This window comes from Microcaecilia unicolor, chromosome 9 (genome assembly GCF_901765095.1).
Source record: "Microcaecilia unicolor chromosome 9, aMicUni1.1, whole genome shotgun sequence".
Classification (NCBI taxonomy): domain Eukaryota; kingdom Metazoa; phylum Chordata; class Amphibia; order Gymnophiona; family Siphonopidae; genus Microcaecilia; species Microcaecilia unicolor.
In genome coordinates this window covers 142,717,051-142,731,874 of record NC_044039.1, presented here as the reverse complement: position 1 = coordinate 142,731,874, position 14,824 = coordinate 142,717,051, and the positions used below count along the sequence as shown (strand labels likewise).

The window sequence follows — 14,824 nt, the reverse complement described above, 5'->3', positions numbered from 1 at the left end:
GTGAGGGAAGAGGGAGGGAGGAGAGCCGGCTCGCAGGTTTCAACAACCGGCTCGCAAGAGCCGAGCAAAGTTAACAAGTGGCTCTTGTGAGTCGGTGCGAGCCGGCTCCAGCACACCACTGAAAATCATCTATGGCGTAGTCCCAGGATACATGATAGACCTCATAGATCTGCCAAACAGAAACAGAACCGGATCATCTCGAACATACCTAAACCTCCACTACCCAAACTGCAAAGGACTTAAATACAAAGCAACCTATTCTTCCAGCTTCCCCTATACAAGTACACAACTATGGAGCGCGCTGCCAAAAACAGTGAAAACAATCTACGATCATCTAAACTTCAGGAAATCACTAAAAACCTACCCAACTTAGATGCCAACACTCTGCAATCACAGCAAACTCAACGATTGTATTGGACACTATTTAACCTTCCCTTTCTTGACCCCCCCCCCCCCCCCCCATTGTGCCTGGAACAAATGCACCTTTATTCGACCACAATATCACCTCTATTTGTTTCTCTACCGGTCTTGGCAAACGCCTTACTGTACTATGAGGGGCATAATTGAATGAAAACGTCTATCTCCATGGGCGTTTATCTCCGAGAACGGGTCCGTGAAGGGGCGGACCGAACCGTATTTTCGAAAAAAATAGACGTCCATGTTTTATTCGACAATTTGTGAGCTGGGCGTTTTTGTTTTTCAGTGATAATGGAAAATGAAAGCGCCCAGCTCAAAAACGAATAAATCCAAGGCATTTGTTCGTGGGAGGGGCCAGGATTCGTAGTGCACTGGTCCCCCTCACATGCCAGGACACCAACCGGGCACCCTAGGGGGCACGTTTACAAAAACAAAAAAAAAGGTAAAAGAGCTCCCAGGTGCATATTACCCTTCCCTTGTGTGTTGAGCCCCCCAAATCCCCCTCAAAACCCACTGCCCACAAGTCTACACCATTACTATAGCCCTAAGGGGTGAAGGGGGGGCACCTACATGTGGGTACAGTGGGTTTGGGGGGGTTGGACGACTAAGCATTAAGCAGCACAATTGTAACAGGTAGGGGGGGGATGGGCCTGGGTCCACCTGCCTGAAGTCCACTGCACCCCCTAACAACTGCTCCAGGGACCTGCATACTGCTGCCAGGGAGGTGGGTATGACATTTGAGGGTGAAAATAAAAAGTTGTGAAACATCATTTTTTGTGGTGGGAGGGGGTTAGTGACCACTGGGGGAGTCAGGGGAGGTCATCCCCGATTCCCTCTGGGGGTAATCTGGTCATTTAGGGCACTTTTTGGGGCCTTATTCGTGGAAAAAACAGGGTCCAGGAAAAGTGCCCTAAATTCTAGCTACAAACGCATACTTTTTTTCCATTATCGGCGAAAGGCGTCCATCTCTCGTCGGCCGATAACCACGGCCCAGTTCCACCTTCGCCACGCCTCCGACACGCCCCCGTCAACTTTGTACGCTTCCGCGATGGAGTGCAGTTGAAAACGTCCAAAATCGGCTTTCCATTATACCGATTTATTCGTTTTTGTGAGATAAACGTCCATCTCCCGATTTGGGTCGAAATCTAGGCGTTTTTCTCTTTCAATTATAAGGTGGTATGTAAGCCACATTGAGCCTGCAAATAGGTGGGAAAATGTGGGATACAAATGTAACAAATAAATAAATAAATTACTGTTTAACTTCATGGCATCCTCTCTAGTCTTTGTACTTTAGGAAAGAATAAACAACTGATTTACATTTACTCATTCCACTCCAATCAGTATTTTAAAGACCTCTATCATAATCACCCTCAACCATCTCTTCTCCAAACTGAATAGCTTTAACCTCTTAAGCCTTTCCTCATACAAGAGTCATTCCATCCCCATAATCATTTTGGTTGGCCTTTTCTGTACCTTTTCTAATTTCAATATATCTCTTTGAGATGCAGTGACCAGAATTGCACCCAGTACCATTGGAGCCCCATATGAGGGAGGCTATACTTTCCCAGCCCCAACCTTGATAATTCCCTCTCTTCCACTGCAGTGGTAGCAGTAAAAATAACAGGAAGATACTTAGGACCATCTTTTTGTGTGTGCTGCTGCTATTTCTGCCAGTCCCACCCCTGAGGGATAAGCCTATCAGAATTAGCAATGGCATGTGCAGGGAGATGACCCCACTCATCTCCCTGCTATTTTCACCGCTGCTAGCACTGCTGCTGTTGCTTGTCATATCTGTGGCCATGCCTTGGTCTGCACACTAACCTTGGGGGGCATTTAGGTGTGGGTCTGAAGCATTCTCCAGGGCATTGGGGGTTCTCTCCTGCACAGCGGGCCATCCGCACCGCTGCCTTAGGTTCTCAACCTGAGGGAGGGTTTATGTAGATAAACCCAGGCCATGTCGACCTGACAACCTACAGAGGGGTTTTATTCGCTCCTCCATTTCTCCGGCAGGAGCTGGATTCTTCTTTGTAGGGAAGAAGGATGGGGTGCTGTGCCCCTGCATTGACTACAGAGGATTGAATGTCACCATGGTCAAGAATAAGTACCTGCTTCCTCTGATTTCCAAACTGTTTGACCATTTGCAGGTGGTTTGTATTTTTACAAAGCTGGATCTGAGTAGAGCCTATAATCTGATATGCGCACGTGAAGGAAACAAATGGAAAATGGCCTTCAATACCAGAGATGGTCACTATGAGCACCTGGTTATGCCGATCGGGCTCTCTAATGCCCCTGCAGTTTTCCAAAACTTTGTGAATCACATCTTCCAGGATTTGCTGCAGAACTGCATCCTGGTCTATTTAGACAACATTTTAATATTTTCTAAGACACTTGTCCAACACTGGGGCAAGCCAAGCAGGTCCTATGTTGCCTACGTGAAAATCACTTGTATGCCAAACTGGAAAAATGCATCGTTGAGACGAGGGAGCTGTCCTTCTTGGGATATGTCAGATCTGACTGGGACCCGAAATTGGACCTGCAAAGTTTTCTGCCATCCGTGACTAGCCTCGCCCCCAGGGGCAATGAGCCTTGCAGTGTTTCTTGGGCGTCACTAACTATTATTGTCAGCTCATCCAGGACACAGCCCTAACCCGGAGGGACGCAAATACTCGGGCTTGGCCTGGAGTCTTTGTTTCAGCCCCAGTGCTTCATCATCCTGAGCCAGAAAAGCCCTTCATTGTTGAAGCTGAAGCATCTTCCATGGGGGCTGGTGCCATCCTCTCTCAATCGGACGCTAAAGGCAAATTGTTACTCTGCGTCTTCTTCTCCCAGAAGTTCTCACCTACCAAGAAGAATTATACTATTGGAAATCGGGAGTTGTTACCCATCAAGATGGCCCTGGAGGAGTAGCATCGTTTACTGGAGGGAGCTAAGTATCCATTCACTATGACCATGGATTACAAGAACCTCCTGTATTTACAGGAAGTCTGAAGACTCAACTCCCACCAAGCCCAATGGTCTCTTTTTCTTATCCCGATTTGACTTTCGGGTGGTCTTTTATCTGGCAGAGAAGAATGTTCAGGCTGACACCCTTGCCTGGTACTTTGAGGCTACTGATGAGAGCCCTGAACTCCAGACCATCCTGGACCCAGCCAAGATCCTGGCAGCTGTCTCTGTACTGATACCCCCAGACAAGACCGTGGTGCCTAAATGACTCCGGGGCACAGTATTGAGATGGGGCCATGATTCCAAATTCAACAGCCATCCCGGAGCTTTTGGGACACAGGAGCCGATATTCCGAACTTACTGGTGGCCCCAGTTAAGGATGTTCATGACTTTATAACCTCTTGTCCTGTCTGTGTACCTTACAAGCCATCTCGTCCACCTCCTTTAATCGCCCCCTTGCATTTACGCACTAAAGTTATGGACCTTATTGTAACAGTTACACGCATAAGTGCTAGTATTCTAAAACTTATGTGTACAACTGATTCCTAACTTAATAGTACCATTCTTCTCCAATTTGATCTACCCTATCCATGTGATATAATTTGTACCCTGGTATCAGTGTCTCATTGGTCATCCTCCTTCCACCATTCCTCTTCATTTAGTGCTACACACTAACTCTCCCATTTTATTTTTTAGGCTTCTAATATATTTGTATGCAGACATTTCCGTGTGTGTGTTTTTGTAATTTCAATTTTTATTGATTAAATGCAACATTCCAAACAACAAGGACTATATCTTCAGGTCTCCATCAATCATAACATCCAAACAATCTAAAAGCCACAATCTATTTTTAAAGTTGTTAATACTTCCACCCCCTACCCCTCACTACTTCTTTCCCCATCCTCCCCTCTCCCTGCATTCTTGTGACCCACCTGACATTTAGTTCTCCCTTTTCCTTTCCTCCCACCCTACTACCATTCCACCCCCCCCCCCCCCCCCCCCCCCAGGGAACCAGGCCTACTTGTCTTCAAACTCCTCCACTCACCACCGTCCCCTTCTGGTCAATACTCTCTCTCTCATAACTTGAATTCTCAGAGGAAGAGTTTGAATGCAATCTTCCCACGCTATAAGGAACCTTTTTTTTTCTTTATTGAAGTTGCTTTGACCCCTTTAAACTACCACATCATCAACTTACAGAACTGATTCCTCCACATCTATATCAGTGGTGTAGCTACGGGGGGGGGGGGGCACAGGGGCCTGGGCCTCCCAAAATGGATCCAGGGCCCCTGGTTTGGCTGGTGGGGGTCCCAAACCCCCACCAGCTGAAGCGTTTTCAGCCAGCGCTGCTCTCCTCTCATCATGTGCAAGTTTGGTTTAGTGAACTGAGTGCATGCTCAATTTCATTAAAATCGAGCATGCACAACGTGAGGGGAAGCAGGGGAGGCAATTGCTGGAGAAATGCCTCAGCTGGCGGGGGTTGGGGACCCCAGCTAGCCAAGGTATGTGGCATTGCGGTGGGAGTGGGGAGAGGTGGAAAGGCGGGCCAAAATGTGCCCCCTCACTTTGGGCTCTGGACCCTCCCACTTCGAGGTCTGGCTATACCCCTGATCCATATTGAAGGGTTTTCCTCTTGCAGCACATTTGCAAGATATATTTCTTCCCCATTAAGCATGCTTTCCTTATCATCATTCGTGTTTTGTTTATATATTCGATCTGCTTAGCAGTTGACATGGATAATATGTAATTTTACTTTTTGTCTGTTCTTCTCTTAAAAGCATCTGGATTACTTTTAGCTTTGCTACCACCACTCTATTGGGATATTCTAACTTCCGTGATTTGATAGTATCCTTCAAAGATACTTCACTCTGAACCAGGCATGGAACATCTGTCTATTTATGTATTTAAAATTATTTCTATATCACAGATTTACAATACTAACTGGATAACAACAAAACATATAAAATAGTTCAACATAATAACAATACAATCATACAACTGATAAAAAATCATAGTAAAATAAAAAGTTAGTTTTGTTTATTTAAAAATTTTCTATTGTCTTTTGTAGTATTGCTCTGGGCTGTTGATGAAGTAACAGTTGACAATATCCTTTCTGCTGCAATATGTAATAAACTTCAAAAGGAAAAAGATAAAGCATGGTTGAATCCTAGAGGAGTGTAAGACTATAGAACATTTCCAGAAGTTTAATCTCTAGCTGCATAAATAACAAAGAGGCTGGTGGCACCTTAAAAACTAACCAGTTTATTAAGACACTAGTAAAAAAGGCCCGTTTCTGACACAAATGAAACGGGCGCTAGCAAGGTTTTCTTCGGAGTATGTATGTTTGGGAGAGTGTATGTGAGAGTGACTGAGAGTCAGAGTGAAAGTGTGAGTGTGTGAGAGAGAGAGTGAGTCTGGGTGTGAGTGTGAGAATGAGAGTGTGTGCAAGTGTGTATGTGAGACACAGTGTGATAGAGAGTGTGTGTGTGTGGCCATCCATGCTCCTCTGTCCCCTGCCCCCTCCATTCATCCCTTTCCAGCATTTCCCCTCTTTGCGTGAGGCCTGCCCTGCAATCCATATCCATCCATGCCCATCCGTCCCCTCCATTCATCCCTATCCAGCAATTCCCCTTTCCCTGAGCTCTGCCGTCCCAATCCATGGCCATCCATGTTACTCTGTCACCTGCCCCCTCCATTCATCCCTATCCAGCATTTCCCCTCTCTGCCTGAGGCCTGCCCTGCAATCCATGCTCCTCTGTCCCCTGCCCCCTCCATTCATCCCTTTCCAGCATTTCCCCTCTCTGCCTCAGGCCTGTCCTGCAATCCATATCCATCCATGCCCATCTGTCCCCTTCATTCATCCCTATCCAGCAATTCCCCTTTCCCTGAGCCCTGCCCTCCCAATCCATGGCCATCCATGTTACTCTGTCCCCTGCCCCCTCCATTCATCCCTTTCCAGCATTTCCCCTCTGTGCCTGAGGCCTGTCATGCAATCCATATCCATCCATGCCCATCTGTCCCCTCCATTCATCCGTATCCAGCAATTCCCCTTTCCCTGAGCCCTGGCATCCCAATCCATGGCCATCCATGTTACTCTGTCACCTGCCCCCTCCATTCATCCCTATCCAGCATTCCCCTCTCTGCCTGAGGCCTGCCCTGCAATCCATATCCATCCATGCCCATCTGTCCCCTCCATTCATCCCTATCCAGCAATTCCCCTTTCCCTGAGCCTTGCCGTCCCAATCCATGGCCATCCATGTTACTCTGTCACCTGCCCCCTCCATTCATCCCTATCCAGCATTTCCCCTCTCTGCCTGAGGCCTGCCCTGCAATTCCTCTGTCCCCTGCCGCCTCCATTCATCCTTTTCCAGCAAGTCCCCTCTCTCCCTTCCATGACCCCCCCTCGCATCCATGCTCCTCTCTCTCCCATGTCCCAGCCTGGCCCGCCCTCTTCTCCTCCCCCCCTTCGCATCCATGCCCCCCCTTCGCATCCATGCCCCCCCCTTCGCATCCATGCCCCCCCCCCCTTCGCATCCATGCATCGGGTTTTTTTTTTTTTTTCTTCTTTTAAAATTTACCTCCGTGGCGGTTCCGGCAGCGAAGCGTCAGGGAAGGAGGCGGCGCTCCCGACGTCTAGGTTTCCCTTCGCTGTGTTCCGCCTTCTTTTGACGTCATCCTTGACGTCAGAAGAAGGCGGAACACAGCGAAGGGAAGGCTAGACGCCGAGAGCGCCGCCTCCTTCCCTGACGCTTCGCTGCCGAGCGATGCGATTGGTTGAGTGTCATTGCTCCGCCCTCGACGTCATCACGTTTGACGCGTGGGCGGGGCAGACACAATGGGATCTCACCCCCTTCACTTTTGGCTAAAAGAGGCTTCATAGAACGTTGGAGGTGCGTTTTATATAGAGAGATGAGCTTTCTAGGACAAAAATCCACTTCATTGATAAAGATTCCCCGTGTATAACATATAAGAAAATATAATTCATGCACAACATGACTGGGACTGGGACAATGATTCATCCCAGTATATTCTGAAGAAATTCTAATAGCTAGCAACCTCCTGACTTACCATCACTGAAGCAGTCAAGTCCAAAAGTGATATTATCCACAGCAACATCAGCCAGTGAGTTCCAGCCCCACGATGCCAGTAGCTTCAGATGAAATCTTGTCCACAAGAGAATAGATTAGACTTCTCGTAAAACTCTCTAGGCCACGTTAATAAAAGTCATTTTTAGAGTACTAGAAGATACATACAGGCTCATTATCGAAAGGGATCGCCGGCGATCTTCTGACACAAATCGGGAGATCGCCAGCGATCTCCTGATCCTGGCCAAATCGGTATTATCGAAAGCCGATTTTGGCAGGCCCCAACTGCTTTTTCGTCGTGGTGCCAGCCAACCTTCAAGGGGGTGTGTTGGTAGGGTAGCGAAGGTGGGACGGGGGCGGGACGGGGGCATGGGTACGGGATGGCCGACTTCACCTTATAATGAAAAAAAATGGCCGGCTCGAACGAGCATTTCGCCGGCTGGACTTGGTCCATTTATTTTTAGGACCAAGTCTGAAAAAAGTGCCCCAACTGACCAGATGACCACCAGAGGGAAGCGGGGATCACCTCCCCTTACTCCCCCAGTGGTCACCAACCCCCTCCCAAACACAAAAAACACCCCTAAAACGTTTTTGGCCAGCCTGTATGCCAGCCTGAAATGTCATACCCAGCTCCTTGACAGTAGTATGCAGGTTCCTGGAGCAGTTTTTAGTGGGTGCAGTGCACTTCAGGCAGGTGGACCCAGGCCCATCCCCCCCCCCCACCTGCTCCACTTGTGGTAATTAATATTGAGCCCTCCAACCCCCCCAAAACCCACTGTACCCACATGTAGGTGCCCCCTCCCCCCTAGGGCTATGGTAATGGTGTAGAGTTGTTCGGAGTGGGTTTTGGGGGGGATTTGGGGGGGCTCAGCACCCAAGGTAAGGGTGCTACGCACCTGGAATCTATTTTTGTTTTTTTAATTTTTTAAGTGCCCCCTAGGGTGCCTGGTTGGTGTCCTGGCATGTGAGGGGGGCCAGTGCACTACAAATGCTGGCTACTCCCACACCCAAATGCCTTGCATTTCGCCGGGTTTGAGATGGCTGGGCCCGGTTTCCATTATGGCTGAAAAATGAAGCCAGCCATCTCATATAAACCCAGCGATCCTGTTCTAAACCTGGTGAGCGATTTGGCCGGCGCCAAGCGTATTTTGAAAATATGCTTGGCTGGCGCCATTCGAATATGCCTTTCATAGTGGTACAAATCAACCTCTATAGGCACCATAAATCAGTCACAAATATCAACCACTGCCCACCAGATACCACCAATTCATGAACAGTGCAGGGAAACTTGATAATCATGCATGGCTACTGAAGAGCTACATAGGACCACTGTAGTTTTTTCCTGAGAACAACATCTTTCCAGATCACCGTCATCATCTACTGAAGCTTCCATTTTTTTTTGTTACATTTGTACCCAGCACTTTCCCACTCATGGCAGGCTCTATGCGGCGGGCAATGGAGGGTTAAGTGACTTGCCCAGAGTCACAAGGAGCTGCCTGTGCCGGGAATCAAACTCAGTTCCTCAGTTCCCCAGGACCAAAGTCCACCACCCTAACCACTAGGCCACTCTTCCACTAGTCATTAATGACACAGACAGAGGGGAAACCTGAAGGAGATGCTTATAGCTGAAAATCTTTTCCTCCACCCTTATCTAGAGAAATCATTTTTATGGGGTTACTCTACTTCCTCCCTCTTAAAAACTATCAATAGGGTGCCAGTTTGGGAAAGGGACAAGCTCTTTGAAAGAGATGGAGGGGTTAATAAACAGCAAGTGAAACGAAAGTCTAGAAGTAAATACTGCTGCTCCCTAGTTGTGTGTTTACGCTAATCTAAATACAAATATAAATTATTTTACAAGGTAAGAAATTATAATGGTAATCCTTCCTTCTCCCCTCTCCCTTGGCTGGAAAGGGGTCATTTAGGATGTATGAAAGCCCTAGGCAGCATGCCACAATCTTTGGCTTAAAGAATTTAAAAAAAAACCAACTATGACAAGAGCGCTATGGTAAAACAAAGTTGTTTTTGATTTATCATAAATAATAAAATAACTTGTTTATTCATTATTTATTAGGATTTATTTACCGCCTTTTTGAAGGAATTCACTCAAGGTGGTGTACAGTAAGAATAGATCAAACATGAACAATAGACAATTACAACAGTAAAAATATTCAAAAACAATACAAAGTATGGCATGGCATACTACTTACAATGTCTTCATAATATGTAATAGAACATTTTAATTGATAGTGAAGGGTAAAGCAAAGATGTAACATATAGATAGGTAAGAAAGTAGGAAGAGTTAGAAAGTAGGTGACTGATTTAGAGAAAGTTGCACATGAGGTCAGAGAGATGGTTAAATATTATCTCAGCTAGGGTAGGAGTGGATAAACATGTCCCACTGCAGTATGTACAGCCCTAGTCAATCCTTGTGTGTGTGAGTGAGACTAACAAGTTAGTTACTTCTTCCATTAAAGGCCTGGTTGAAGATCCAAACTTTCACCTGCTTCCTGAAGTAGAGATAGTCTTGTGTTTAGCGCAGCCTTTGAGGCGATGCATTCCGGAGTGTGGGGGCTACTCCGGAGAAGGCTCGTTTGCGGGTATCACATTATGTAATGTCTTTTGGAGAGGGTGTGGTTAGTGAAAGTCTGTGGGAGGACCTTAGTGTCCTTGGCGGTGTATGGAGGATCATCCTATTTTTCAGGTACTCAGGGCCATTTCCTTTCAGGGCCTTGAAGATCAGACATAGAGTTTTATATTTAGCCCTGTATAGTACTGGTAGCCAATGATGTTTTTGAAAAAATGGTGTGATATGGTTAGTTACACAGGGGAAAATTCTATAATTGGGTGCCTTCAATTAGTTAAGTTCTAGCTCACCCTGACTCTGCTCTGAACTGATGTAGCACTAAACGGATAGCGCTACAGTGATTACAGCTAATATTGAGTGGCACTATCTGGTTAAGTGCCACTGAGTATCAGTTGCAGAGCAGGCCAGTGGGATTTAACTGGGTAAGAGCCTTCTTACCTGGTTAAATTCTGCTGAATATCTGCTCCTTTGATTATAGGGCCTTAAATTAACCACCTTTATGAAGAGATTCATCCAAGGCAGTGTACAACAGTGTAGCTTGACATAACTTACATTGTGTTATCAACATAAGAATAGTAAAATGACTAAATGTAAACATAAAATAAATCAATGAAATACACTTGGAGATGGCAAATTAAATCCTATTAATAAGAATAACATGATACAGTATCAGATATATACACATTAAAACAACACAGTAGAACAATGATATAACAGAAATATGCTAAATGTCACCATAATAGGCTGCATGGAAGAACATTCATATAATATAAATATGATACTCACAATGTCAACACAATACAATGAAACATATTAATAGGCATCTAAAGGGGGCAAGTGCATTTGAGACATGTGGAGGGGCATAATTGAACGGAAATGCCTATCTCCATGGGCGTTTATCTCCGAGAACGGGTCCGTGAAGGGGCGGGCCAAACCGTATTTTTGAAAAAATGGACGTTTTTGAGCTGGGCGTTTGTTTGTTTTTAGCGATAATGGAAACTAAAAACGCCCTGCTCAAAAACGTCCTAATCCGAGCCATTTGGTCGTGGGAGGGGCCAGGATTGGTATTACACTGGCCCCCCTGATATGCCAGGACACCAGTTGGGCACCCTAGGTCAGTGCGGTGGACTTCAGAAAAAGCTCCCACATGCATAGCTCCCTTACCACGGGTGCTGGGCTACCAACCCCCTCCCCCAAAACCCACTACCCACAAATGTACAACACTACCATAACTCTTAGGGGTGAAGGGGGCACCTACATGTGGGTATAGTGGGTTTTGGAGGCCTCCCATTTACCAGCACAATTGTTACAGGTGGGGGGGGATGGACCTGGGTCCACCTGGCTGAAGTGCACTGCAGTACCCACTAAAAGTGCTCCAGGGACCTGCATACACGCAGGCCTCTAGGACTTGTTGCTGCTGTATAACATTGGCACACCAGTTGACACCTGAAGACTAATCTTTCCGAAAATGTCCTTTATTGGAATAAGCACATTTACTCACAGTTAACGGCAGAGGTTGTGCCCCACTGGCAACGAGTCTCCCTGGTACTGAGATTAGCAGTAGGTCAGAGCTGGCAGAATGCTGTACAATGCCCTCTTTCAGCCACATTCAAGGTAAGAACTAAGTTGTCTAACGTGGCTAACACAGGAAAGGGAACTAAAACTGGCTTACAGAAATGGCCACTACCACATGGACTACAACAGGAAACACAACAGGGCACACTCTGACCCAGTAGACAGGGGGAAAAGCACCATGGGAGAAGAGCCTATCAACTACCAACTACCAACATTGTGAGACTGTAACACAAGCTAATGAAATCACGGAGCCCAATACCCTACACCCACCACAATGCAATGCTGATATGACCCTGTAGTGCACCCGAGAGCCACATCTGACCCAGGGAAAGGCTGTGAGAGGATCAAACACATTCTGCTGTCATGGAGGTGGGTACGGCATTTGAGGCTGGCATACAGGCTGGGAAAAAAGTTTTTAAAGTGGGGGTTTTTTTTGGTGGGAGGGGGTTAGTGACCACTGTGGGAGTCCGGGGACGTCATCTCCGATTCCCTCCAGTGGTCATCTGGGCAGTTGGGGCACTTTTTTGGGACTTGTTCGTGAAAAAAAAAGGGTCCAAAAAAAGTGACCCAAAATCGCGGTAAAAACGCCTTTTTTTTTTATCAGCTACAGACGCCCATCTCTCCTCAGCTGATAACCACGCCCCAGTCCCGCCTCCGACACGCCTCCAACACGCCCCCATCAACTTTATTCGTTTCTGCAACGGAGTGCAGTTGGAAACGCCCAAAATCGGCTTTCGATTATACCGATTTGGGCGCCTTTGCGAGAAAAACGCCCATCTCCCGATTTGGGTCGAAATATAGGCATTTTTCTCTTTCGATTATAAGCTGGATAGACAGATTTCTGTATTAGATTGGCAAGAACAGGCAGAGCTGAAGCAGGCTGACAGTTTTCCAAAACCTTTAGATCTAATGTATTCTTTTTCAGTAAAAAATATAGGGGCATGACTGTGAGGGCCTACCATGGGCAAGAGAATAGATGGCGAGGCCAAGCCCAGGGCAGGGCTGAGCAAGGCAGAAAACAGGCAGAATCAGGACAAAGGCATGGAACAGAAATCACAAGCAATGCAGGAACCAACTGTGGTGCAGGAATCAGGCATGAGACAGCAATCAGGATTTGAACAGTAATCAAGTGTTAAACAAGTACATCCAGGAACTCCCCTCCACACCCTTGGGATGAGCATTTAAGACAGAAAGAATGGTACACCTGGTGTCTGTCTGCACATAGTTCCTTGAGCTGCTTTTTCAGAAACAAACTCCAACATGTGAACTCAGATAACTGTTGCATTGATATGTGAACATAAACTGTCTTACTGGTTCTGGAGCTCTGGCAACGGCCTCGTGACAATGGACCAGTAGTCACCCAAACTTTCCACTGTTTCCCACACCAGCCATAACTTTCCTGTGACAGCACTCTCCTCTACCAAGAACAGTGAGACAGAACCATTGAGAGTCCCAATGATATGGACTGCAAACTGGACCTGGACAGAAAAGTAGTGAAGAAATGAATGACGACAGAAACATGAAGACAGCAGTCAGTACATATCAACTGAACACATGCTTAAGGGAAGCTTTTGAAATAATCCATTTGACTGTAGCAGGATCACCAAAATGTACACTCCGTAATCCCTGTTCCTAAACTGACCAGCCTATAAGTTAATGGTGGACAGACTTGCCTGTCAGTCACTGGGTAGTAGAAGTCACCTCTTAATTTGGGAGGGAAGGGTCCTGTAATCATGAGCCCTTCATCTTCTTTCCAACAGAGGAGTCTGTGGAACAGGAGAGGCTATGGTTACCCAAAAAAGGGGTACTGCATAGCTGAGGTTGCTGCATCTTAGATGACCAACTAGGCCACCTGCCTCAGGTGTTGCAATTAACTCACAAGTCATTGGGCATGAACCAGCTACAAGCTGAATCCAAGAGTGAAGGAGCTCAGGATCCAAAGTATCTGGGCTGTAACATACCAGCCACTGTATGCAGTAAGAGAGAAGCATGTCACAGGAAGGAAGAGAACTGAGGTTGCAGCAGCCTAGAAAAAAGGAGGAAAAACAATCTAGGAACTATGACTGGACCTATGTCCCAGGTGTATCCTAACTTCTGTAAAGATGAGGCTACTGTGAAGATGAAGCTCCCACCTCAAGATCCCAGGTCCCTCTTTCACTCAGGGTGAGCTGGTTCTCAGTATGCAGATTTTATGCAAATTAGTCTACTACCCCTTTCTGCTCAGGGTGAGCTGCCCAGCCAGCTTCCTTGCTTTGCACACAGTTCACCACCAGTCCAAAGGGCTCAGCCAGTACTTCACATGGGGACCTCCTGCTTCAGCTACTAGCTCTCCTCTCCCCCTCACCACTCAGGTGGGGTATTAAGTGTTTAATGGCCAAACAGGACCCAGCCCATAACCTGCTGCACCTGTTTCCACCTCCAGGACTCTCCCCGGTCCTAGCGACCTCCAGCTATACCTCCCCTTACTGGCTCCCTTCAGCAACTCACCCAGCCCTTCTCCCTGGACATTTTAGGGGAACAGCGCCCTCTAGGAGCCTAACCAGGGTAGGACAGCCTCTCCCTTCTCACACTTCGCCTCTAAGGAGACCCAGGCTGAGGTGGAAAGGACCTGTCCCCTAGCTGCGTCTCTCAGTTCAGGGGTACACTTTGATACTTTAACCCCTTTTACTATCTGCCTGTAGTGCCGGACAGCAGATCATCCCCATTTTATTCCTCCATCTAGGATAATCTTTGAAGCTTAACAGAGTTTGGAGTTATTCTATATCCAAGGCCAATATACACTCATGAAGAAACAGTGTGTTTTAAGCCTGTAAAATGTATTGGATATTTTCCTGCATTATGTCTGAAGTGTATTTCTCCTATTTGGCCAGCAGATGGTGCATGTTTATGCTTAAAGCTGTTACAGAGGACTAACTTCTCTTTCATTTAGATGGCAGACAAATAATAGGATGTGCCTGTAGTGATGTAACCAATTTTTATTTGACACATGACTATTCTGGGCTCTGATTGGCATGGAGTTTGAATTACCCAGCAGATGCTAGCTGTTGCTTCAGAGAGAGAGAGAGAGAGATCGCTCTACTACTACTACTACTTAACATTTCTAAAGCGCTACCAGGGTTACGCAGCGCTGTACAATTTTAACACAGAAGGACAATCCCTGCTCAAAGAGCTTACAATCTATATGCCTGATCTCCCCGGGTACTTTCTAGGAAGTATGCAAATG

The 14,824-nt window shown here is 46.7% G+C and overlaps 1 protein-coding gene across 1 annotated transcript in view; it reads right to left on the bottom strand.

The window, feature by feature from the left end:
• LTK (leukocyte receptor tyrosine kinase) overlaps positions 1–14,824 on the bottom strand; it is a 251,737-nt gene that overhangs the window by 86,112 nt on the left and 150,801 nt on the right. The window contains exons 8-9 of the mRNA XM_030215372.1: positions 12,913–13,079; positions 7,426–7,520 (exon numbers count right to left, since the gene is read on the bottom strand). Coding sequence (XP_030071232.1) covers positions 7,426–7,520; positions 12,913–13,079 — 262 coding nt within the window. The remainder of the gene's footprint in view (positions 1–7,425; positions 7,521–12,912; positions 13,080–14,824) is intronic.